This window comes from Oncorhynchus mykiss, chromosome 2, assembly GCF_057628025.1.
Source record: "Oncorhynchus mykiss isolate SJ-2025 chromosome 2, ASM5762802v1, whole genome shotgun sequence".
NCBI classification, from domain to species: Eukaryota; Metazoa; Chordata; class Actinopteri; order Salmoniformes; family Salmonidae; genus Oncorhynchus; species Oncorhynchus mykiss.
In genome coordinates, this window is record NC_143023.1 from 60,317,690 (window position 1) to 60,344,006 (window position 26,317).

General features: G+C 43.3%; 1 protein-coding gene across 1 annotated transcript in view; it reads left to right on the plus strand.

The window, feature by feature from the left end:
* The window catches only part of LOC110501720 (calcium-dependent secretion activator 2), a 192,099-nt gene that overhangs the window by 113,623 nt on the left and 52,159 nt on the right, over positions 1 to 26,317 (plus strand). The window contains exons 12-17 of the mRNA XM_090203751.1: positions 3,041 to 3,142; positions 4,420 to 4,483; positions 4,713 to 4,836; positions 5,034 to 5,134; positions 19,409 to 19,565; positions 22,193 to 22,334. Of these exons, the coding sequence (XP_090059877.1) occupies positions 3,041 to 3,142; positions 4,420 to 4,483; positions 4,713 to 4,836; positions 5,034 to 5,134; positions 19,409 to 19,565; positions 22,193 to 22,334 (690 nt within the window). The remainder of the gene's footprint in view (positions 1 to 3,040; positions 3,143 to 4,419; positions 4,484 to 4,712; positions 4,837 to 5,033; positions 5,135 to 19,408; positions 19,566 to 22,192; positions 22,335 to 26,317) is intronic.

Sequence of the window (26,317 nt, forward strand, 5' to 3'; positions counted from 1 at the left end):
CCACCCCTCCTAGCGCTATCCTTTTTGTGTTCCTTTGCGATTAGCTGGTGCTTGTTAAAAGGGGTTGCAGCCGGGGGGGTTAATGAATTGACAGATTTAGGGAACAACAGGGTTTACAAGTTGTCCTTACAAGTGTGGTTGTGAAGAGAGGGCTGCTTTTCATTGTAGACCAGGGCCTTTTGGTAATTAAGCGGAAAGGAGTTGAAGTGAAGGACTTATATGTTCATAATAATAATACATGGGACTTAAATAGTGCTTTTCAGAGAGAGAGAGAGAGAGAGAGAGAGAGAGAGACTCTCAGGGTCACGGATTGCAGGAGAGTGGGAGTTGCAGAGCTTTGGCGCAAACTTGGAGAAGGCCCTGTTGCTGGAGCTTGGAACTGAGAAAGGCAAGGTGGCCTGCTGTGGTGGAGCGGAGTGAGCGTATGGGTTGGTAGATGAAGAAGGTCAGAGAGGTAAAGGAGGACAAGGTGGTGAGGAGCTTTGTTGGTCAGAAGGAGGATCTTGTCATAACACGGTGGGAGACAGAGAACCAGTGGAGTTCACAGCAGATGGGGTGATTTTTTTTGCCAGGACTTAGTGTGGTTAAGGAGTTGGGCTGCAGAGTTCTGAACCATTTCTGCTTATGGAGGGAGTCAGCAATGGTGAGTTGTTCAGACAGGAATTATTAATTAGCTTTAGGAGGATGGTACACAAGGGTAGTGGTCATGGAGCAGGATTATTTATAAGCAATGTATTCAAATACAGAGTTAATAGGGAGATGGGGACTGCAAGCGTCTACAGTTGAAGTCAGAAGTTTACATACACCTTAGCCAAATACATTTAAACTCTGTTTTTCACAATTCCTGACATTTAATCCTAGTAAAAATTCCCTGTCTTGGTCAGTTAGGATCACCACTTTATTTTAAGAATGTGAAATGTCAGAACAATAGTAGAGAGAATGATTTATTTCAGCTTTTATTTCTTTCATCACATTCCCAGTCTGTCAGAAGTTTACATACACTCAATTAGTATTTGGTAGCATTGCCTTTGAATTGTTTAGCTTGGGTCAAACTTTTCGGGTAGCCTTCCACAAGCTTCCCACAATAAGTTGGGTGTTTTTTTTGGCCATTCCTCCTGACATAGCTGGTGTAACTGAGTCAGATTTGTAGGCCTCATTGCTCGTACACGCTTTTTCAATTCTTCCCACACATTTTCTATAGGTTTGAGGCCAGGGCTTTGTGATGGCCACTGCAATACCTTGACTTTGTTGTCCTTAAACCATTTTGTCACAACTTTGGAAGTATGCTTGGGATCATTGTCCATTTGGAAGACCCATTTGTGACCAAGCTTTAACTTCCTGACGGATGCCTTGAGATGTTGCTTCAATATATAACTCTCCTCCCTCATGATGCCATCTATTTTGTGAAGTAGTAGTTTCCTCCAGCATCTTCAGAAGGTCCTTTGCTGTTGTTCTGGGATTGATTTGTGCTTATTGCACCAAAGTACGTTCATCTCTAGGAGACAGAACGTGTCTCCTTCCTGAGGGTATGACGGCTGCTTGGTCCCATTGTGTTTATACTTGCGCACTATTATTTGCACAGATGAACGTGGGACCTTCAGGCGTTTGGAAATTGCTCCCAAGGATGAACCAGACAATTTTTTTCTGAGGCCTTGGCTGATTTCTTTAGATTTTTCGATGATGTCAACCAAAAAGGCACTGAGTTTGAAGGTAGGCCTTGAAATACATCCATAGGTACACTTCCAATTGACTCAAATGATGTCAGAAGCTTCTAAAGCCATGACAACGTTTTCGGGAATTTTCCAAGCTGTTTAAAGGCACAGTCAATTTAGTGTTTGTAAACTTCTGACCCACTGGAATTGTGATACAGTGAATTATAAGTGAAATAATCTGTTTGTAAACAGTTGTTGGAAAAATTACTTGTGTCATGCACAAAGTAGATGTCCTAACTGACTTACCAAAACTATAGTTTGTTAACAAGAAATTTGTGGAGTGGTTGAAAAACGAGTTTTAATGACTCCAACCTAAGTGTATGTAAACTTCCGTCTTCAACTTTATTGTCACTACATTTCTTGCGATTTTTTTTTTTTACAAAGTCATTTATTACAGCCTTTGTACAATTCAAATGTGAGATACATTTTTTTACTCTAAAACCAGGCACATTTTTGATAGGATGGTTTACACTAATTTATTCTAGAATTATCTTAGAGGTTTTTGTTTTCTAGAAGTCACTTGGCGGAGTAAAAACAGACAACAAAAAAACACACAAACAATTAGTAAATTCTTCATATGCAATTCACAGTTCAGTTTCTCCGTTTCGACTTAGTTTTCATTTCAAACTTCAAGTCACGAATATTGTTGCAGATGCGTGTCATTCTCCCCAGCTAGAGGCTAATACATCATGGTCAGGAGCTCACAGCATAGGCTTTTATAAGCACAACACAGACAACCTCTCCCCCACTCTTCCCGGCGAAAGTGAGTGTCGTTTTGAGGGCGCGCCTATCTCGTTCATCTGAAAATAGCCCTGGAAGTCAAGGTTAGCAGTCTGGGTAGTGATTGCATTTTCTTCTCTTTCCCCAGAGTGCCTATTCATACAGAGGCAAGAAGGGAATGGGTTCATTGCTAACATTAAAAGGGCAATCTGCAATTGCTACATCCATTTTCAGACTTTAAAATTAATGATATACAGCCATTGATTCTTGAATATTACTTATAAATGCCTCATGAGCTTAGTTCAACTGTCTAACCTCATCAGAACCCCAAAATATAAGCTTGTTTTATTCTATTGTTTGTAAACAATAGCATTGTAAACAAACCCTGTATAGCTTCAAAACATGGTTAAAAGTATAATTTTGATTTAATTTATGTTCAGTCCTTGCATCCATAGCACAGTCTATGAATTTGAGATGGGTTGGGTCCAACCCCATCCCTAAGCCATTTACCCCAAAAAGTGTTGGGGTGTATTTTGTTGTTGTTTGAACTGCAGATTGCCCCTTTAATGAAATGATCATCAAGAATTTGTATGTGTATTTTTCTTTAGGCCGGACGGAATGGGCACAGTGACTGAGGAAGAGAGAGAACAGTTTGAGGACATAAGAGGCCGTCTCCTGAGTCTATTGGACAACCAGATCATCCATTTTAGGTACTACTTCCTCTACGATTGACGTGATTACACACAATGGTATGTCATAATATTTGTCAGTAATGCACTTGTAACTGAGTATAATAAGAGCTTTCAACACATTTAAACAAGTGTGAAATACTGTGTATTGGATTTTTGGTCCAATATACAGTAAGCCTAACAGAGCGTTGGGCCAGTAACTGAAAGGTCGCTAGTTCAAATCCTAGAGCCGACAAGGTGCAACATTTGTTGATGTGCCCTTGAACAAGACACTTAACCCTAATTGGTCCAGGGTCGCTGTTGATAATGGCAGACCCTAGTCATGACCCCATTCTCCGATGGTGTCTCAGGAGAGTTGAGATATGTAAAAAAACAAAAACATTATCAATTCCCGTATCAATACCCACTTGAAATAGGAAAGGTTTCAGCACCCACCAAATTATTATTATTGTTATAATCTGTGAGCTGCCATTCACCACTATTGCATTGTATGGCCTTATTGTCAGGGCCATGGAAACAGATCCAGACCTTGAAGGATGGTTTGTTCAACGCCTGTGAAGGGCCCTCCATCTGGTCCCAATGAGGAAAGAGGGTAGATGGGGACAAGAAGTTGGTAGGGGGCTGTTGAAAGCAGCGGGGGTCAATAGCAACACTCCTCAACGATAGGCTAATGGCAGTAAACAATAGCCTAGACAATGTTGGGATTATGCTAATATGCAGCAGACAGGAACGGGGTGCATATAGTTCAGGATTAAGGGGGACCACAGCGAAGTTGATTAAGGGCTATAAGAGTTGTTTGGTAATTCCTCACCACGCACGAATTGACATGTTTGACAGGGACCACCTCAAATCCACTAAAAATATGATATATCCATTTGGGAGAGAGATTACCCTGTAGGTCAGCATCTATTTGCTTGTTTCCAGTCCATTATTACAGAACAAAGCAAGATCACCAGAGTTCCGAGAGCCATGCAGGCAATACATGTGTGGTCATGGGCATTTGCCTCCAACTTCTGACCACTACTTTGTTAAGGACTAGCATTTCAATGTTAGTCCACACTTGTTGTTTACGAAGCATGTGACAAATACAATTTTATTTGATTTTGATCACCCACAGTTTTGACCTACATATTTGTGCCGGTCATTGTCTAATCAAAGAATGCAGTAGGCTATAGTCAATAAATATTGTTTTTTTTGTGAAATGTCGTGTATTGGCGTCCTTTCAAACATCAAGCATTCCACAGTATCTTTCTTGAAAATGGTGTAGATGCGATGTCCACTCACACTTGTATCTACAGGTACTGTTTCCCCTTTGGACGACCAGACGGGGCCCTCAAAGCGACACTCTCCCTACTAGAAAGGGTATGTTGTGCTTGAAAGCTATGTCTGCTGTCTAAGTCTGTTGTTATTCTTTTGAGTTTACATTGTTTTTGTATTCTTCAAACTGCAGATAGTTGTATTGACCAGAATGTGTTGGGATATCCTTGTTGCCTTCCACTCTAAACAGGTTTTGGGTCACTCTTTTAAGGATCTAGTAGTCTGTTTTGTTGTGTTTGGCATTAGGCTTATGACTGTGTTTGGATAATTCTAGGTTTTGATGAAGGACATCACCACACCGGTTCCTCCTGATGAGATGAGGAAAGTAGTCCAGAAATGTTTGGAGAAAGCTGCCCTTGTCAACTACTCCCAGCTGACCAAACACGCTCAGATCGAGGGTATGTGCAATCCCAGCTCACGTGTGGTGATGTTACTGTGTCGTATTTCACTGTCATGTGTTTGTGTTTAGTTTTGTTAAAGTATATGCAGTGTTTGTCAGTGTTCCTAATACAGTATACAGGGTGCTGGTTAGTGTTTTAGTGTATACGGTGTGCTGGTGTCACAGTGTTGGAATGTCTGTGTGCTAATGTAACAGCTGATGCTCAAGCTGCCACGGAGAAGAGGTTGGAGGACATGATGCGACTGGGAGAACTTTGTATTGAGGTCCTGCAGCAGAATGATGAGCACCATTCAGAGGTAGGACCATTCCGCCAGACTAACTATCATGTTTCAAGGTAAGACCCAGATCCAGACAATGTCAAATTAACAACAGTTTATTAATCCAACAGGGGCAGGCAAAGACAGGTCAAGGGCAGGCAGAGATCAATGATCCAGATAGATGGGACAAAAGTACAGGACGGCAGGCAGGCTCAGGGTAGGCAGAGGTCAGTAATCCAGATAGATGGGGCAAAGGTACAGGACGGCAGGCAGGCTCAGGGTGCAGGGCGAAATGGTCAACACCAGGAAAACTAGAAAACAAGAACACTCAAGAGACAGGAACAGAGGGAAAACACTGGTTGGCTTGACGAAACAAAACAAACTGGCAACAGACAAACAGAGAACACAGGTATAAATACACAGAGGATAATGGGGAAGATGGGCGACACTTGGAGGTGGTGAAGACAATCCCAAAAACAGGTGAAACAGATCAGGGTGTGACACTTACAGCATCACCCTCACAACACACACACACCGTTTATTCATTATACACATCACCATAGTACTGTTTATTTTGACGTCACGTATGATTAACAATACCATTTAGCTTAAGGTTGAAACATTCCATTTTTATCCTAAAACAATTTAAAGTAATATTGAAATCATGTTGTGGGTTGTCTATAATAATTGTTATGCCACAGCATTGTTGAATTCTCATTTCTGATTGGCTAGGAGGGCATTCTAGAGTGGGTATTACGTTTAGGTATGTTTTTATATATAAGAAAAAACTATTTCCTAGAATGCAATAGATCAAACCGTATGGAAGGGAACAATCTAACATCTCATGACAAAGAAAAATACTACTTGACATCTTTGAGTTATAATCAAACTGATATTTGAAATGGTATTTGTATTCTTTATATTAATAAATGGCATATCATTTTGACGAAATATTTGTCAACTGAATGAGACTTTCATGTCTCAGTTAAATTGCTTTGAATTCAATTCTACTTCCTTCAAATCAAATTCAATTCAAGTTCTGCTTCCTGTGGGGTTAGGCCAATTCAAATTCATTGTTTGAATTAAATTCAATTCAATTCAGAAATTTCAAATTGACCCAAACCCTGATGTGCACAGAGCTTTAGCATCACAACACTTACCACAGTGTACTTGTTACGGTGCGTGAATGAGGACCCAAAAGCGAATCAACTTAAACAGAGCTTCTTTAATTACCAAACATAGGTAGGCTCAGATGGACCGGCAGATTCCGACAGGACAGGACAAGGTTACAGCAAACATGACGACAGTCTGGTTCAGGCATGAATGACACAAACAAACAAGAATCCGACAAGGACAGGAGCAGAAACAGAGAGAGATATAGGGACCTAATCAGAGGGAAAAAAGGGAACAGGTGGGGAACGGGGTGAATGGGTAGTTAGAGGAGACAAGGGACAGCTGGGGGAAAGCGGGGGAGAAAAGGTAACCTAACACGACCAGCAGAGGGAGACAGGGTGAAGGGAAAGGACAGAGACAAGACAACATGACAGTACATGACAGTACCCCCCCACTCACCGAGCGCCTCCTGGCGCACTCGAGGAGGAAACCTGGCGGCAACGGAGGAAATCATCAATCAGCGCACGGTCCAGCACGTCCCGAGAGGGAACCCAACTCCTCTCCTCAGGACCGTACCCCTCCCAGTCAACTAGGTACTGATGACCACGGCCCCGAGGACGCATGTCCAAGATTTTACGGACCCTGTAGATAGGTGCGCCCTCGACAAGGATGGGGGGGGGGGGGGGAAGACGAGCGGGGGCGCGAAGAACGGGCTTAACACAGGAGACATGGAAGACCGGGTGGACGCGACGAAGATATCGCGGAAGAAGAAGTCGCACTGCGACAGGATTAATGACCTGAGAGATACGGAATGGACCAATGAACCGCGGGGTCAACTTGCGAGAAGCCGTCTTAAGGGGAAGGTTCTGAGTGGAGAGCCAAACTCTCTGACCGCGACAATATCTAGGGCTCTTAGTTCTACGCTTATTAGCAGCTCTCACAGTCTGCGCCCTATAACGGCAAAGTGCAGACCTGACCCTCTTCCAGGTGCGCTCGCAACGTTGGACAAAAGCCTGAGCGGAGGGGACGCTGGACTCGGCGAACTGAGATGAGAACAACGGAGGCTGGTACCCGAGGCTACTCTGAAAAGGAGATAGCCCGGTCGCAGACGAAGGAAGCGAGTTGTGGGCGTATTCTGCCCAGGGGAGCTGTTCTGACCAAGACGCAGGGTTGCGAAAAGAAAGACTGCGTAAGATGCGACCAATAGTCTGATTGGCCCGTTCTGCTTGACCGTTAGACTGGGGGTGAAAGCCGGAAGAGAGACTGACGGAAGCCCCAATCAAACGGCAAAACTCCCTCCAAAATTGAGACGTGAATTGCGGACCTCTGTCCGAAACGACGTCTGACGGAAGGCCATGAATTCTGAAAACATTCTCGATGATGATTTGTGCCGTCTCTTTAGCAGAAGGAAGCTTAGCAAGGGGAATGAAATGAGCCGCCTTAGAGAACCTATCGACAACCGTAAGAATAACAGTCTTCCCCGCTGACGAAGGCAGTCCGGTGACAAAATCTAAGGCGATGTGAGACCACGGTCGAGAGGGAATAGGAAGCGGCCTGAGACGGCCGGCAGGAGGAGAGTTACCGGACTTAGTCTGCGCGCAGACCGAACAAGCAGCCACGAAACGACGCGTGTCATGCTCCCGGGTGGGCCACCAGAAACGCTGGCGAATGGAAGCAAGCGTACCCCGAACGCCAGGGTGGCCGGCTAACTTGGCAGAGTGAGCCCACTGAAGAACGGCCAGACGAGTAGGAACGGGAACGAAAAGAAGGTTCCTAGGACAAGCGCGCGGCGACGGAGTGTGAGTCGTTTGGCAGAACGGATGTACTCAAGGTTCCTATGGTCAGTCCAAACGACAAAAGGAACGGTCGCCCCCTCCAACCACTGTCGCCATTCGCCTAGGGCTAACCGGATGGCGAGCAGTTCGCGGTTACCCACATCATAGTTACGTTCCGACGGCGACAGGCGATGAGAAAAATACGCGCATGGGTGGACCTTGTCGTCAGAGAGGGAGCGCTGAGAAAGGATGGCTCCCACTCCCACCTCTGACGCGTCAACCTCGACAACGAACTGTCTAGAGACGTCAGGTGTAACAAGGATAGGAGCGGATGTAAAACGATTCTTGAGGAGATCAAAAGCTCCCTGGGCGGAAACGGACCACTTAAAGCACGTCTTGACAGAAGTAAGGGCTGTGAGAGGAGCTGCCACCTGACCGAAATTACGGATGAAACGACGATAGAAGTTCGCGAAGCCGAGAAAGCGCTGCAGCTCGACGCGTGACTTAGGGACGGGCCAATCAATGACAGCTTGGACCTTAGCGGGATCCATCTTAATGCCTTCAGCGGAAATAACAGAACCGAGAAATGTGACGGAGGAGGCATGAAAAGTGCACTTCTCAGCCTTCACAAAAAGACAATTCTCTAAAAGGCGCTGGAGGACACGTCGAACGTGCTGAACATGAATCTGGAGTGACGGTGAAAAAATCAGGATATCGTCAAGGTAAACGAAAACAAAGATGTTCAGCATGTCTCTCAGGACATCATTGACTAATGCCTGAAAGACAGCTGGAGCGTTAGCGAGGCCGAAAGGAAGAACCCGGTATTCAAAGTGCCCTAACGGAGTGTTAAACGCCGTCCTCCACTCGTCCCCCTCCCTGATGCGCACGAGATGGTAAGCGTTACGAAGGTCCAACTTAGTGAAAAACCTGGCTCCCTGCAGGATCTCGAAGGCTGAAGACATAAGAGGAAGCGGATAACGATTCTTCACTGTTATGTCATTCAGCCCTCGATAATCTATGCAGGGGCGCAGAGACCCGTCCTTCTTCTTGACAAAAAAAAACCCCGCTCCGGCGGGAGAGGAGGAGGGGACTATGGTACCGGCGTCAAGAGCTACAGACAAATAATCTTCGAGAGCCTTACGTTCGGGAGCCGACAGAGAGTATAGTCTACCCCGGGGGGGGGTGGTTCCCGGAAGGAGATCAATACTACAATCATACGACCGGTGTGGAGGAAGAGAGGTGGCCCTGGACCGACTGAACACCGTGCGCAGATCGTGATATTCCTCCGGCACCCCTGTCAAATCACCAGGCTCCTCCTGTGAAGAAGAGACAGAGGAAACAGGAGGGATAGCAGACATTAAACATTTCACATGACAAGAGACGTTCCAGGAGAGGATAGAATTACTAGACCAATTAATGGAAGGATTATGACAAACTAGCCAGGGATGGCCCAAAACAACAGGTGTAAAAGGTGAACGAAAAATTAAAAAAGAAATGGTTTCACTATGATTACCAGAAACAGTGAGGGTTAAAGGTAGCGTCTCACGCTGAATCCTGGGGAGAGGACTACCATCCAGGGCGAACAAGGCCGTGGGCTCCTTTAACTGTCTGAGAGGAATGTCATGTTCCCGAGCCCAGGTCTCGTCCATAAAACAGCCCTCCGCCCCAGAGTCTATTAAGGCACTGCAGGAAGCTGACGAACCGGTCCAGCGTAGATGGACCGACAAGGTAGTGCAGGATCTTGAAGGAGAGACAGGAGTAGTAGCGCTCACCAGTAGCCCTCCGCTTACTGACGAGCTCTGGCCTTTTACTGGACATGAAGTGACAAAATGACCAGCGGAACCGCAATAGAGACAGAGGCGGTTGGTGATTCTCCGTTCCCTCTCCTCAGTCGAGATGCGGATACCTCCCAGCTGCATGGGCTCAGCACCCGAGCCGGCAGAGGAAGATGGTAGTGATGCGGAGAGGGAGGCGACGGAGAGCGCGAGCTCCTTTCCACGAGCTCGGTGACGAAGATCAACCCGTCGCTCAATGCGAATAGCGAGTTCAATCAAGGAATCCACGCTGGAAGGAACCTCCCGGGAGAGAATCTCATCCTTTACCTCTGCGCGGAAACCCTCCAGAAGACGAGCGAGCAAGGCCGGCTCGTTCCAGCCACTGGAGACAGCAAGAGTGCGAAACTCAATAGAGTAGTCTGTTATGGATCGATTGCCTTGACATAGGGAAGACAGGGCCCTGGAAGCCTCCTCCCCAAAAACAGATCGATCAAAAACCCGTATCATCTCCTCCTTAAAGTCTTGATACTGGTTAGTACACTCAGCCCTTGCCTCCCAGATTGCCGTGCCCCACTCACGAGCCCGTCCAATAAGGAGAGATATGACGTAGGCGACACGAGCAGTGCTCCTGGAGTAAGTGTTGGGCTGGAGAGAAAACACAATATCACACTGGGTGAGGAACGAGCGGCATTCAGTGGGCTCCCCAGAGTAACACGGCGGGTTATTGATTCTGGGCTCCGGAGATTCGAAAGCCCTGGAAGTGGCCGGTGGATCGAGGCGGAGATGGTGAACCTGTTCTGTGAGGTTGGAGACTTGGGTGGCCAGGGTCTCAACGGCATGTCGAGCAGCAGACAATTCCTGCTTGTGTCTGCCTAGCATCGCTCCCTGGATCTCGACGGCTGAGTGGAGAGGATCCGAAGTCGCTGGGTCCATTCTTGGTCGGATTCTTCTGTTACGGTGCGTGAATGAGGACCCAAAAGCGAATCAACTTAAACAGAGCTTCTTTAATTACCAAACATAGGTAGGCTCAGATGGACCGGCAGATTCCGACAGGACAGGACAAGGTTACAGCAAACATGACGACAGTCTGGTTCAGGCATGAATGACACAAACAAACAAGAATCCGACAAGGACAGGAGCAGAAACAGAGAGAGATATAGGGACCTAATCAGAGGGAAAAAAGGGAACAGGTGGGGAACGGGGTGAATGGGTAGTTAGAGGAGACAAGGGACAGCTGGGGGAAAGCGGGGGAGAAAAGGTAACCTAACACGACCAGCAGAGGGAGACAGGGTGAAGGGAAAGGACAGAGACAAGACAACATGACAGTACATGACAGTACTTAGTCAAAGTGCATTCAGAAAGTATTCATACCCCTAGACTTTTTCCACATTTTGTTGTGTTACAGCCTGAATTCAAAATGTTTTAAATATATATTTTTTGTCACTAATCTACACACTACCCCATGATGACAAAAAATGCTAATTTATTGAAAATTAAATACAGAAATATCTCTTTTACATACATATTATTACCCCTGAGTCGATACTTTGTAAAAGCACCTTTGGCAACTATTACTGCTTTGAGTCATCAAGAAACTGAAGATCTCGTACAACGCTGTGCACTACCTTCACAGAACAGAGCAAACTGGCCCTAACCAGAATAGAAAGAGGAAATGGGAGGCCCCAGTGCACAACTGAGCAAGAGGACAAGTACATTAGAGTGTCTAGTTTGTGAAATAGACGCCTCACAAGTCCTCAACTGGAAGCTTCATTAAATAGAACCCGCAAAACACCAGTCTCAACGTCAACAGTGAAGAGGTGACTCCGTGATGCTGGCCTTTTGCCTGTATTTCGAACCCACAAATGCTGATACTCAACTAGGCTAAAGAAGGGCAGTTTTATTGCTTCTTTAATCGGGACAACAGTTTTCAGCTGTGCTAACATAATTGCAAAAGGTTTTTTTAATGATCAATTAGCCGATTTAAATTGCTTAACTTGGATTAGCTAACACATCGTGCCATTGGAACACAGGAGTGATGGTTGCTGATAATGGGCCTCTGTACGCCTATGTAGATATTTCATAAAAAATCTGCCAGCTACAATAGTCATTTACAACATTAACAATGTCTACACTGTATTTATGATCAATTTGATATTATTGTAATGGGCAAAAAATTTGCTTTTCTTTCAAACTCAAGGACATTTCTAAGTGATCCCAAACATTTGAACGGTAGTGTATTTGATACCATTCTACTGATTCCGCTCCAGTCATTACCATAAGCCCATTCTCTCCAATTAAGGTGCCACCAACCTCCGGTGGTGTGCAGATGGGTGAGAAAAAAACATTTTTAATCCATCTTAAATTCAGGCTGTAACACAACAAAATGTGCAATAAGTCAAGGGGTATGAATACTTTCTGAAGGCACTTTAAGTCATAAAACATAATATACAGATCAGAAAGAAAGGATTTTTTCATGCAAATGTCACTAATCTCAGTGTCTTTCAACAATACATTTTTGCAGTCAGTATAGGCCTCCTCCAATGCCTAGTTTGCTTCAATAACACAACGACTTAACTCTTTTTAAATTTGTTGAACTTTTACCCTTTTTTCTCCCCAATTTCGTGATATCCAATTGGTAGTTACAGTCTTGTCCCATCGCTGCAACTCTCATGCAGACTCGGGAGAGGTGAAGGTCGAGAGCCATGCGTCCTCTGAAACACGACCCCGCCAAACCGCACTGCTTCTTGACAGACTGCTCGCTTAACCTGGAAGCCAGCTGCACCAATGTGTCGGAGGAAACACTGTACAGCTGGCGACCGAAGTCGGTGTGCATGCGCCCGGCCACAACAACTCAACTCTTGTCACAGATAAATATTTCAGTTGAAATGCAACCTTAAATGCTGTATTGGTTTCTATTTTTGAATGATTCTTGCCCGTGTCACACCAGAAGGAATTGCTTGATCATTTCACTAAGAACTAGTGACCACTTATTGTGGCGATGCCCATTCCTATCCTGTGTCTGCGATGGCCGCTGTGTGCCAAAGTGGAAGATGATACATCAAGTGCCAACACTGTAGTAATGTCTCTGGCGAGAAGAGATCAAAACAACGCCCACAGCCCATACGCACACATCATCACTCTTATGGTACGGTGTACAACTGATCAATTGTAAGTGGTGCGACGTCCACAAACACCATACATTTGCCTAATAAGTGGCAGCGCGGATTCAAACATCTGTTTCTGAGCGAGAAAGCTATTTATAACTGGATGCAAATCTGCATCTGTCACGACCACATATGAGATGAGGCCTTTTGTGGTAGGAGCCTGGCGCTGGAGTTTTAGTGGGTGGCCAGACAAGGTAGCGCATCCCACGCGCTGTCAAAGGCAAAACGTTGAATTACGATCGCTTTCCATGTTTTCGCCATTTGTGTAAATCAAACCGGTGATGACCCTCTTCAGTGTTTTATGCTAAATGAAAATTCCAGAGATGCCCTCAATTTCTCTCATTTCTGTCTTTCACTTTCCCTCTTTTTCTAATATGAATTGGAAAGGGAAGAGAGGTAAGTTTATCTCATGAAAACTCCAGCTTCATGTCTGTCATGTCCACTTCCATCAAATTGTGTTACGTCCCAAAGCCTGTCAACATCTGTCAGTCATATACCACACCTCACTCATACCCTGTAAAGCTCTGTTCATGGTTCACATTGAGGAGATGGTTGATACTGAGAAACAGTGCAACGTGGTGTACCCACTACAGGTTGTGGTCCTGGTGGACTGCTGAATATTATGTCCCATGGTACCTAATTTTGCTCTTTGGGTATCTAATGATGTAGTTTTTTTGGTGATTATTGTACCACAATTTACTGTACAAATAATTTCAGTCAGTCTTTCTTGACATATCTTCTGCCCTTCGTTTGCCCTCCTTGGTGTGAAGGAAACTGAAGTATTACAACCATTAACTGTGTCAATAGAAAGCAGCACCAATTCATGGATTCAAGGAAAGGAAATCATAGTAGATCCATTTATTCAGCGATGTTATTATTCACATCATGATAACCAAACCATTATACTGATCACAATAGATATCATTGGTGCATGCATACATAGGCACGCACGCACCACACACACACAGACACAGAGAGCTATTTCTTTTTTACTTTTTAATCTCTAATTGAGACTGTTACCATCCCTTGCTTGCTAAGCCTAAATTAAAAGCACAGACTCCTGGAGGAGCAATGCCCTTCATATTTATATGATGAATGCAAAGCACTTGTCACGCTTAAGGTTGCAAAATTCCAGGAACTTTCAATAAATTCCCTGGTTTTCCTGTAATCCTGGTTGGAGGTTTCCCGGAATCAGAAGGGAATAAACTGGAAATCCAGAATCCTCCAACCATGATTTCTGGTAGAAACTTCACAGAATGTTGCAACCCTAGTCATGCTGCGTCACCTCACACTCAGTCCCGCTCTCCTTCCATTTCTCTGTCTGTCTCTCTTCTCCTCTTGTTCTCTCTTGCTTTCAGTCACAAACCTTTCATTTTTCTTCTTCCATCTCTTTATCGGGATCTCGCTCTCTCACTTAGAGACAACAGTTATGTGAGGATGCCTGTTGGTGTGAATGTGCGAATGGAGGAGAAAGGCGATAGGTAACGAAGCGTATGGCGCAAAGTCACTCTTTAATTGTGTTTTTTGTCACGGTGCGCTTAAAAGACACATCTGAAAAGGCTGATGACAATAGCCCTCAAGGCCAGGTATAGCTGTGGGACATATACTGTCTCTGACCGCCAGCCTAGTGTTTTGTTTGCCACAAGCGCCCACTAGAACACAGACAGGGACACACTCACAGACGGACAGACACACACACACACGCACATACACACGCACACACCCTTACACATACACACGCACACACACCCTTACACACACACACACACACAGGAACACCAACCTCCTTCAATCAATATGTCACATTGCTATTTTCGAGGGCTTCATTGGGCTAATTGCACTTTTCTCTCACCTCACATGGCGACCACTGCTATTGAGTAGGATAGGAAGCATCTCTCTTGGGTGGGCAAGAAAAATGGGCGCGAACTGGCTCTTATTATGCTCTAGCTCATCTATGGCGATGATGGAGTCTTTGAGAAGCAACTGCAGCACTGCTAAATGTCCCCTCAATTTAGAGTTAAGAAGATTACTTTGTCAAGTTCCATTATGACATAAAATGTCTTATAGATGGAGTCGCACACGAACAATTCTTACCGGTATGTGACCGCACTTACACACAGCAACAATATTCAAGGACCGGTCAGAACTTTAAGCAAAGATTGTGTTGAAGAATCACTGTAAATTATTTGGTTTGTAAATACATGTATGATGGCTAGACCTGACATTAGCTGGCAGGCTGATTGAATCTGATCAGCCTGTCAGGAATGGAGCTCACCCACGCTGTATATTTTAATATGATCCATAAAACATGAAATGTCCCTTGCGATTATACACATATCAGTTATGCAAGCTAACAACCAGCATAGATAACAAGCTAGCTAGCTATCGAGTTAACAAGACTACCTAACTAACTAGCTCACAAGAGGGAGAGGCTATACAGGCACGCCTGGAGCCTAAAATGTATGATGTATGGTCGAGCAGCAAGAGTGGGGGACAAACAGAATCAGTTCAGTCAGTTGTCGTTATGAGCCCTCCCTAGCTAGCTAGTTCATGCTTGTGTCTAGAAACTGTGACTTGGGAGTGTTCAGAATCATTCCGTTTTCATTGGACTGCAAAATCCCTGGCCTGATATTAGCTAAATCAAATCAAATAAATGTATATAGCCCTTCTTACATCAGCTGATATCTCAAAGTGCTGTACAGAAACCCAGCCTAAAACCCCAAACAGCAAGCAATGAAGGTGTAGAAGCACACTATCAAGCTGCTTCCCTCTAAGTTAGTTACTGCAGGACAGCAGTGCGCCGGGCAAGCGGGACTCTTGAGCGAAGGATACACTGTGCCCTGTGTTGTTGTGTTGCTAATTTGTAGTGCAAACTCTCCCCATTGAGCAACAGTAGAATATATCACGGTGACATCCAGATGGTTACTACCAATATTACAAATTATTTCATATAGGTTGCTATCCTGCTCTAAATATAATCAAGTATGGAACATATTTAGCTCCCCACGTGCTCTTAGCTCAAGGTAAGGGACATTTAGCTTGCTAACATTCTAACTTATAAACTGATAATGTGCTCCAAACACAAATAAATGCATGGTGTACCATCCCTAAGTGTAGCAATCAATAAAATGTATGTGCTAATCCACTGTGGGCTCTGCTGTAAAGGCCTTCTTTCAAAATAGACCTGGGGCTTTCCCATCCGGAGACGATATGCATAAATACATTTCAAAATATATAGAGACCCATTCTGAATGAAGCCGAGAACAACTAGACCCGTTCCTTATGGACCTGGTCGGATCCAGACCTGGCCCGATTACGCTCCTTTGTTAACCGGAGCTGACGAAGTGTGATGGAGAGGAGGTAGAGAGAGGTGATGCTCTAGCAGGGGCTGTGCTGTGTGTGTAGGCTACTGTGAGTGTGAGCGAATGACACAGAACAAGGAGAAGGGAGGGAGAGACAGCAACCAACCAAGCCGACTCGCCCTATAGTAAACCAATAGCTATCATAACCTCGCTATTTATCATCCAATAGGATTACATACTAGTACCTGTCTTGACTGCATCGAACTGGGAGAAGCTACTTTTATGTAAGATAGCTGACTTTTGTCAGTATGTTCGGCTCTATTTACTCTCAGATAATACAAACATTGCATCAAAGTAGACATCGTACAAAACTACAAATCCCTGCAAGCTCCTGCACGTCATCTCTCACTGATACCTTCTCTAACAGGTATTGTGTCAATTTAAAACTTGCACAAGACAGTTCACAGAATTGTCCATTTAAAGAAATGTTGCCAATTTAGGCATTACTACATTAAGCTAACATTAGATAGTTAATCCAGAGATTCTTACCTTTGAGTTTATTTTATTTTTACAGTGCACATTAATCAACGTTTCAGTAAAAGTGCCGGTTTTAGCCAGCCGGCTAATTTTCAACCACAGTCCCTGGGCAGGTTATTAAAAACAATTACAATATAGACAATCATTGAGCAGTGAGCACACACAGAGCAACATAGGACAAGCAAGACATAGCATACAGACAGAGCAACACAGGACAAGCAAGACGTAGCATACAGACAGAGCAACATAGAACAAAAAGCAACAAGACAAAATTCATAAAAGCAACAAAGTGTTGCTACAGACAACAACTTTGCCTCGATTCTGCAGTCACCTCCAGATCATCATGGTATTTGTAGTTCTTTATGATAGCCATATTATCAGCTATTTAGAGTGGTTTTTTTTGGGGGGGGGGGGGGTACAGGCGAGTATATTGATGGACGTTACCTTGTCTTGGAGAGATGTACACGGTTGTCGGGGGGGTCGTACCAGGGTGGGCCTACATGAAGCGCGGCCCTTGTTTGAAGTGTTTCTAGAATTCCCTATGGGAAAAATGAATGGTGGAAAAACTCATATTTGAAATCTGTCCCCAAATGCAATACATTTTTGATTTGAAATCAAATATTTTATTAAATCTCTAGAATTAGTCAATAATGGGAAACAACTATGTATTCTTACATCATAGGTTTATACAAATGTGGAGCCTGAACTTTTTATGTTTATTTTATTTGAGGTACTTTATCTTTTTAAACTGTTGTCGCTGGCAATTCATGTGTAGTGATTTGTATTTCTTATTTTTGTTTATTTGCTTTACTTTAATGTTATTTCATGTGTCTTAAGAAGAAAATATACATGTAATGATGTCCTATGTTTATTTGTTATTGTAATTTGACATTTTATTTGTTAAAAAAAAGTCAGTTTAAAAGTAAATAAAGTATAGTTGTACTAATGATAGCCTAGTTACCACCAATGATATTGACTGTCGTAGCTTAGTTAGAATACTTTTTCATTACATTTCTATTGTATTTGTATTATGTAACAACCAAAAAGTTTATAAGCAAGCCCGTCTTGAACCAGGCACCAACTGCTAGCATATTACTAGTTAGTATTTATTGACAGTTCATAATGGGCTAACCCCTGTCCAGTTTGGCTAGAAAGTTCTGTCTGGGTGACCACCTAACTGCAATAAGCTCAAAGTTTACTTTAATCATCCTTTCAAACCACCACCCCAACTCCAGTAAAAAAGATTCAAATAAAAAGCTTCAAGTTCCTTGGCGTACACATCACTGACAATCTGAAATGGTCCACCCACACAGACAGAGTGGTAAAGAAGGCGCAACAGCTCCTCTTCAACCTCAGGAGGCTGAAGAAATTAGACTCTGCCCCTAAGACCCTCACACTCAACTTTTACAGATGCACAATTGAGAGCATCCTGTCGGGCTTTATCACCGCCTGGTACGGAAACTGCACCGCCCCGCAGTGCTCTCCAGAGGGTGGTGCAATTGGGGCCACACTGCCTGCCCTCCAGAACACCTACAGCACCCGATGTCACAGGAAGGCCAAAAAAATCATCAAGGACATCAACCACCCGAGCCATGGCCTGTTCACCCCGCTACCATCCAGAAGGCGAGGTCAGTACAGGTGCATCAAAGCTGGGACAGAGAGACTGAAAAACAGCTTCTATCTGAAGGCCATCAGACTGTTAAATAGCCATCACTAGCTGGCTACCACCCGGTTACTCAACCCTGCACCTTAGAGGCTGCTGCCATATATACATAGACATGGAATCACTGGTCACTTTAATAATGGAATACTAGTCACATTAATAATGTTTACATTTCATATGTACTCAATATATTGTATTTTTGTCAATGACACGCCGACATTGCTCGTCCTAATATTTATATATTTCTTTATTCCATCATTTACTTTTAGATTTGTGTATTGTTGTAAATTGTTAAATACTACTGCACTGTTGGTGCTAGGAACACAAGCATTTCGCTACACCTGCAATAACACCTGCTAAATATGTATGTGACCAATCAAATTGGATTTGATTTTGATTTGATTGCAGTTTAAAAACGCATTATGTCTGTCTGTGCCTTTCTAATAACTTTTTATGGCCTCAGCTTGGAGATTAAAGCTTAATATGAAAGCAGAATGTAATTACCAATATGCAATTTATCTTTATTGGGGTAGAGTACTATTGCAGCTTACTCCTGGGCTGATGTCATGATGCTGCTCGCATCTCTTCCTCAGTGTTGGAGTCCATTGTGCGCTCAAGGTCCTCTCTTTATGCTACCCATCACCCATTTGGCTGTTCCTCTGTTGGTTCTATTCATTAGATTGCTTTGATTTGCACATGGCATTTTCTTTTCTTTTTCAGAGCAGTCTTCTCGCCATCCATCTGTCACTTTTTCCCATCTTCCTCTGATTGTGTCATTTTACATTTTATGTCTATCTATTCTTCACCAGAGCCTCTCACGTAAACTGGAGATAGTGGTTTGTGAAGACTTGTGCTTTTTCATAAAAAAAAAATATTTCCTTATTTCACCTTCTCCCTCTTTTTCTTTCTTTCTTCCTTTCTTTCTTTTTGTCCTCTCTCTCTGACTTTTCCACCCTGCTCTTACTCATTCCTTCTCTTTTCTAGGCCATTTCATGGTGGCCGGAGATGATGGCGGAGCACGCAGAAACGTTCATGTCTCTCTACACCGTCGACATAGATGGTGCTCTGCAAGTCCAGCCGGTTGACTCATGGGATAGCTTCCCCTTATTCCAGCTGCTTAACAACTTCCTGCGATGTGACCGTGAGTTCGCCGTTCTCCCTGTGCCCCTCTTCTTCCACCTCTGACCCTCTGCTTCGCCTCCCAATACTGATTTAAAGCGTAGCCTACAACACATCACTGGTTCATGAGCACAGTTCAACTTCCAGTTCAGTAACTGTGAGTGGCTTGCGTCCCTTCCTTATACTGTTCCCTCTAATTATTTTGTTGTCCCCTCCCCCACCTCCTCCGTTTTGTGCTTGTCCGTATTTAAAGCACGGACTACAGCCCCTCCCTGTCCTGAGCTGTCTTCAAGAGCACGTCCCATACTTCACAGTGAATGTACGCACCACTAAGAGCACTAATTAACACCAGCAGTGCTGCAGAAAACAAGACTCGTTAGAAGAAGAGGTTAACTGTGCTTAAAGCTCCTGCACTTCTGCGTCGGCAACGCAATAATTAACATCAGCATCAGTGAGGTAATGTGCAGAAAGGCTAGGGCCTGATGTCAGAACACAATTGTAAAGTCAGCGGCCTGGTGTGGCGCTGACCGTACGCCATCTGTCAGCTGAAGACCACCTTTCACTTCCTGTAATGCGAGGAGTGTCACACAGACAGGAGAGCATTAGCACGGTTTGAGGCACCTGTCTCACCAGGCTGTCCTCCATTTTGAGTTCTTTGCTCAGTGAACAGGAAACAGAAATGTTTAGTTTTCCCCTTTTTGTAAATGTACTTTGAACATAACTTGCAGCTCGTAAACAAACAAAGGGTACTCTGATAAAAGGTTATAGACCGAAACATTAATCTCATTTTGTTTTGATTTCACCTGCTACCCACCCCCACCATGTGTGAAGTCGGTGTCTGTGTCCGAAAACCCGTAATTGGTTTCTACATTTTATGCTGATTGGAATTGGGAAAATATCAAATTTCATAGAATGTGACATTTTGAAAATGTAGTATTATTTAAATGTCAGGATGTCATACTCATTTTGGCTTTTCATCTAGTAGAATTCACTGCACACTATGGAGGAAGAGAAGCATCTTTTCAGACCCACATGTGTTTGACAACAGCTGATTATCAGCTGATAATCAGCTTAGAGAATGGGCTCTACCAATATGAACAAAATTTGCGCAAAATAACGCAATTGCAATTTAGAGGATGCATTCTAAGTATGGATGAGTCTAGTATGTTTGTATGTGTTGCTTACTGCATGCATTTATACTAAACAGTACTTTCTAAATAGTATATAGTATGATGAGTATGTCATTTTAGTAAGCGAGGCCGATTTTGTGCACGGCCAATGTCACTGGCATCCAGGTGTTTGCCCTTGCGTGCGCTTGTGTACTATCAAACTTCCTCTCTCTTTCTCTCTCTCTCTCTCTCATACTTCAGTTTTCTTCTTCTCTCTTCTCCCCGATTCACTCTTTGCTCTGAGCCTTTGTTTCATTGCCAGCTGAGAGTTGGCTACATCTGAAGTGTTGTTTTACATTGTCTATGCAAGCCTCACACAGAGCAGACAGACAGCTCAAGGGCAGTAATGTTCAAAATAAAACTCTCATTATGTGAGGCATAGGCAAAGATCATTATTGTTTTGTTTTTTTCATTCATTTTCTGTTATTAACTTTCTCCATTAATCTTGCAATTATTCCAACTGTCATAACAATTATTTGATTTGAAGAATAAGGTAATGAGAATATAGGTTGAACAAAATCTAGACAAAATAATTATCATTTTGACTTAATGCAAATGAGGCCCCCTGTTTTTGATAATGATCTCTTAAGTGATAGGATCTAGGTGGCAATTAAATCAGGTAAAATGGATGAAAACGTCAAAGCTGATGGTATTTTTAGGATAAAATTAAACTATTTTTCTTAGTTGCTTAGCTATAGACCTGCATGGTCAAGTCTGCCTTTTAGGATTTGACAGTTTCCTACCTCCTTCAGGATGTCCACCTTGTCAATGTTGACAGATGCTTTGAGATATGTGAGTAAAAAAAACGTTTTTTCAACACACACAAAGCTGAAAAGAGGCTATGTTGATATCGTCTGATAAATGAACAAATACTGTACGTGATATTCCGAATTGAAGCGTTAGTTGTTTGTAATGCCACATTTGAATGATTGTTTTGTAGCGTGAACAAAACATATTTAATTTATCACACCAGGTCTTAATATCCACGTATTCTAAGGATTAACTAAATGCTCACTTTAGTGTCTGCATGTGTTGCGGGATGGGAACTTGTTGGGAGAGGAGCCGTGGTCTCTCAGGAGGGTAAAAAGGCTAGTGTTAATCATGAAGGAACAGAGTGATGGGGAATTAGGACTAATGAAGCCCTGAGAGACCAGCAGGAGGCCTACGCTCTCTTTCTTTGTCTCTCTCTCTCTCTCTTTTTCTATTTGTCTCTCATTTTCTATTTGTCTCTTTTTCTCTGTTTGTGTCTTCCTCTGTCTTTCTGTGTCACTCTTTGTTGTCTCTTTCCTCCTCTCTTTTCTCCTACTTCCTTTTCACATCAGGACGTGTGAAGATGGAATTTGTATGCAAATGTCATAACATGGACTGCGGGAGGGAAGGACAGCAATTTAGCTTATCAAGGACAGAACTGTATAAAGATGTTCAAGCCCAAATTCACGACCTTAAGCTTTGAAATCCTTCCTTCCTCATTCCCGCCCAGCTCACCTGTGCAATGGCATGTTCCACAAGCACCTGCAGGACCTGTTCATCCCGCTGGTGGTGCGCTACATAGACCTTATGGAGTCATCCATCGCCCAGTCCATCCACCGTGGCTTCGAGCAGGAAACCTGGCAGTCCGTCAAGTAAGTGCCCTTCTCCTGAGCAACCTACCCCTTCATGGCTCTAGGCACCCAGATCTGAAATTACTGGATAAGTGTAAGAAATATGGTAACACTCTGCTATTGGAATCTAAGGCGGCAAACCAAAATGTCGATACTGAAAATGCTCCCTGTTGTCATCTGTTGCATTCTGTTTGGCTATTTAAAGCTCTATGTCTAAGAGATGGGCTTTTACACTTGGAGTTATTTTTAGCGGGTTCTTCTATGAGGACAATTGAAGAACACTTTATGGTTCTAGGTAACACCTTATTTTCCATGAGTGTAGGCTAGATCACGTCCACCGACAAGGCACTAAATCATGCTATCACCAGATGGAGGTGAAAAATCAACACTCTGTTGTCTTTTGTCTCTGTCATATCTTTTTTTTGTCGTTGTTTGGTTTGGTTTGGCATTGATTTCTTTTCAGGACAATTGCCAACAACCTACCGAGCGTGCCTCTGCCCAAAGTGCGTCTCCCACAGATGCCCAGGTTCTCAGCACCCTCCTGGATGGGCCCGCTGTGTGTCAGCACGTGTGTATGGGCTACCGCGAGACCTAATGGGGCGATGTGGCATGGACTGTGCTGTGGTTGTTGTGCCATTTGTCAAACGTATCCTATTCAAGAAAACAACTTTCAATTGTACTTATATATATACTTTCCTTTGCCAATGATGTACAATTAAGCATTGAACTAGTTTATTACATTTTTTTTTTTTTTTTTTAATGTGAAAGATCTGAGAGAAGGAGGGAGGAAAGATCAGCTCGAAAATGTGCTCTCACATTTCAATTTCAAAGTTTATAGTAAAACCATTTTTTGTTGTCTACCACTGATCCTTTTAGCTGTGCAATCCAGGTGGCTTTTGTCATCACTACTCACATTTCCCTGGGACTGGTTGCCCCCTTTTGATGACCTCAAACTGATACCTTCTGTAATACCAAGATAAAAGCATGGTTGTCTTGTGAGAATGGTTGTCTTCTGTGGCGCATTGTTCCCCAGCATGGTTCTTTTCTGTGGCACAGCATCATCTCTATTGTGAAATGTATGTTGTGGTTGTGGAGCCTGCCTCCTTCTTCAGGAACGGTTTTGGGATATGTATGACATGTTTTTGTTCCCACATCCAATCATATTTCAGGTATTTTTATTTGTGTATACATATATATTTTATTGTACATGGAGAGTATCAAAGAGATACCTGTTTTTGCCTCCTTTAATTATGACCTTAAGGTGTGCTTGTCAATTCACAGCTCAACTAAGGACTGAATTGTGGAGTTTAACATGCCTAATGAATGTTGAATGAGAAATTGTATCCTTTCTTATTTATTTCAGCTGGCAAGGAATTCATTTACCTGATATTTTGTAAGAAGGCTTAGCCATTTTACGGATTTAAGTGAATATGTTTTTCGAAAACCTCAGTGCTAGTCTTTGTGACTCTTATGAAACAATTTTTAGAACTTGTCGAGTGACCCTTTTCTCCTCAAGCAATTGTCATAATTGAGCAGACATGATACCCCGCAAGCAAGATTATTAAGCGTAATTTAGATGGCCTACCAGGAGTAATTTTCCTGTGTTTGTGGTTGTAAAACAACATATAGCATTTGATCATAACTAGTGAGTTGTATAGTCATTGGTATGACCACCAGATGATATTTGAGTGAACAGTGAAGACTCAACAACGTGGCTTCTGAGGGCCCTGTAGAAACAGTGGCAGTAATGGGGCCACCCGAGGGGTGCCCATCTCTGGAGGGAGGCTGAGTTGTGATGTTTGAGAAAGGCTTCTCACACACTCTCCATGTCCCCCCTACGGGACGCCCCCACCCACCACCTCCCCTTTCTTGCTTGAGATAAAAAAAACCTGGCACTTCGTTAGTGAGCACAGACGGGCGTGGGGGATTGTTCCATTCCCCTGGGAGAGGGGACGCTCGGAGAAAAGAGCTCCTAATTAGTCCTGAGGGGGGGATATGAGCGAGCGTTTAATTGCAACACGGATTTTGCCCAAACTATTTATTCCCGCGCACCACTTGTGAATGTAACAGTCTTTTAAAGGCAAAGTGAGAAAAGTGAGGAAGTGAATGCGCTTCACCCACCCCCCACTCTCTACCTCGCTCTCTCCGGTTCGCTGTACACTTGGATGCTGGTTGCTGCCACCGGTTGCCATGTGTTTCCGTGTAACCTCTGGTAGACACCGGGGAGAAGGTGGCGATGGAGACCCATCTGTCTGTGAGCTTAGAGTCTCCTTAGTCACAGTCTGCCTGACAGCCGGATGTGATAAGGAACTGTTGGGTGTGTTTAGTAATTATGAGGCATGTTAACTATCTTAGGAACATGTCATGCCTTCAGAAACTGTTCATACCCCTTGACTTATTCCACATTTTGTTGGTTGACTACATTTTGTTGTTTTACAGCCAGAGTTCAAAATGGGTAATATATTTTGTTTTATCTCAACCATCCACACATAATACCCCATAATGACAAAGTGAAAACATGTTTTTAGACATTTTTTGCAAATGTATTGAAAATTAAATACAGAAATACTTTATCTCATTTACATAAGTATTCACACCCCTGAGTCGATACTTTGTAGAATCACCTTTGGCTGCCATTACAGCTGTAAGTCTTTCTGGGCAAGTTTCTAAGAGTTCTCCACACCTGGATTGTGCAACATTTGCCTTTTATTATTTTCAAAATTCTTCAAGCTCGGTCAAATTGGTTGTTGATTATTGCTAGACAGTATTGACTTTCCTTTAAGTCAACACTGTAACTCGGCCACTCAGGAACATTCGCTGTCTTTTTGGTAAGAAACTCCAATGTAGATTTGGCCTTGTGTTTTAGGTTATTGTATTGCTGAAAGGTGAATTCATCTCCCAGTGTTTGGTGGAAAGCAGACTGAACCAGGTTTTCCTCTAGGATTTTATCCTGAAAAACTCCCCAGTCCTTAACGATTACAAGCATACCCGTAACATGATGCAGCCACCACTATGCTTGAAAATATGGAGGATGGTACTCTGTAATGTGTTGTATTGGATTGTCCCCAAACATAACAATTTGTATTCAGGACAAAATGTTAATTGCTTTGACATATTTTTTTGCAGTATTAATTTAATGCCTTGTTGCAAACAGGATGCATGTTTTAGAATATTTGTATTCTGTACAGGCTTCCTTATTTTCACTCTCAATTAGGTTAGTATTGTGGACTAACTACAATGTTGTAGATCTATCCTCAGGTTTCTGATATGACAGCCATTAAACTCTGTAACTGCTTAAAGTCACCATTGGCCTCATGGTGAAATCCCTGAGCGGGTTTCCTTCCTGTCCGGCAACTGAGTTAGGAAGGATGCCTGTTTCTTTGCAGTAACTGGGGAAAATTGAGACACTGTCCGAAGTGTAATTAATAACTTCACCATGCTCAAAGGGATATTTCTTTGCCATCGGTGCCCTTTGCGAGGCAGTTTACAATTGGCTCATCCCCCTCCTCTCCCCTGTAACTATTCCCCAGGTCGTTGCTGTAAATGAGAACGTGTTCTCAGTCAACTTACCTGGTAAAATAATGGATAAATAAAAAATTGGAAAACCTCCCTGGTCATTGTGATTGAGCCTGTGTTTGAAATTCACTGAGGGACCTTACAGATAATTGTATGTGTGGGGTACAGAGATGAGGTAGTCATTAAAAAATAATTGTATACACTATTATTGCACACAGATTGAGTCCATGCAAATGTTTACTCATGAACTGATTTAGGCTTGCCATAACAAAGGGGTTGAATACTTATTGGCTCATGACATTTCAGCTTTTCATTCTTAATTCATTAGTAAAAATGTCTAAAAGATCAATTCCATTTTGACATTATGGGGTATTGCGTGTAGAGAAGTGGAAAAAAAATCTACATTTAATCCATTTTAAATTCAGGCTGTAACACAACAAAATGTGTCACAAGTCAAGGATGTAAATCCTTTCTGAAGGCACTGTAAC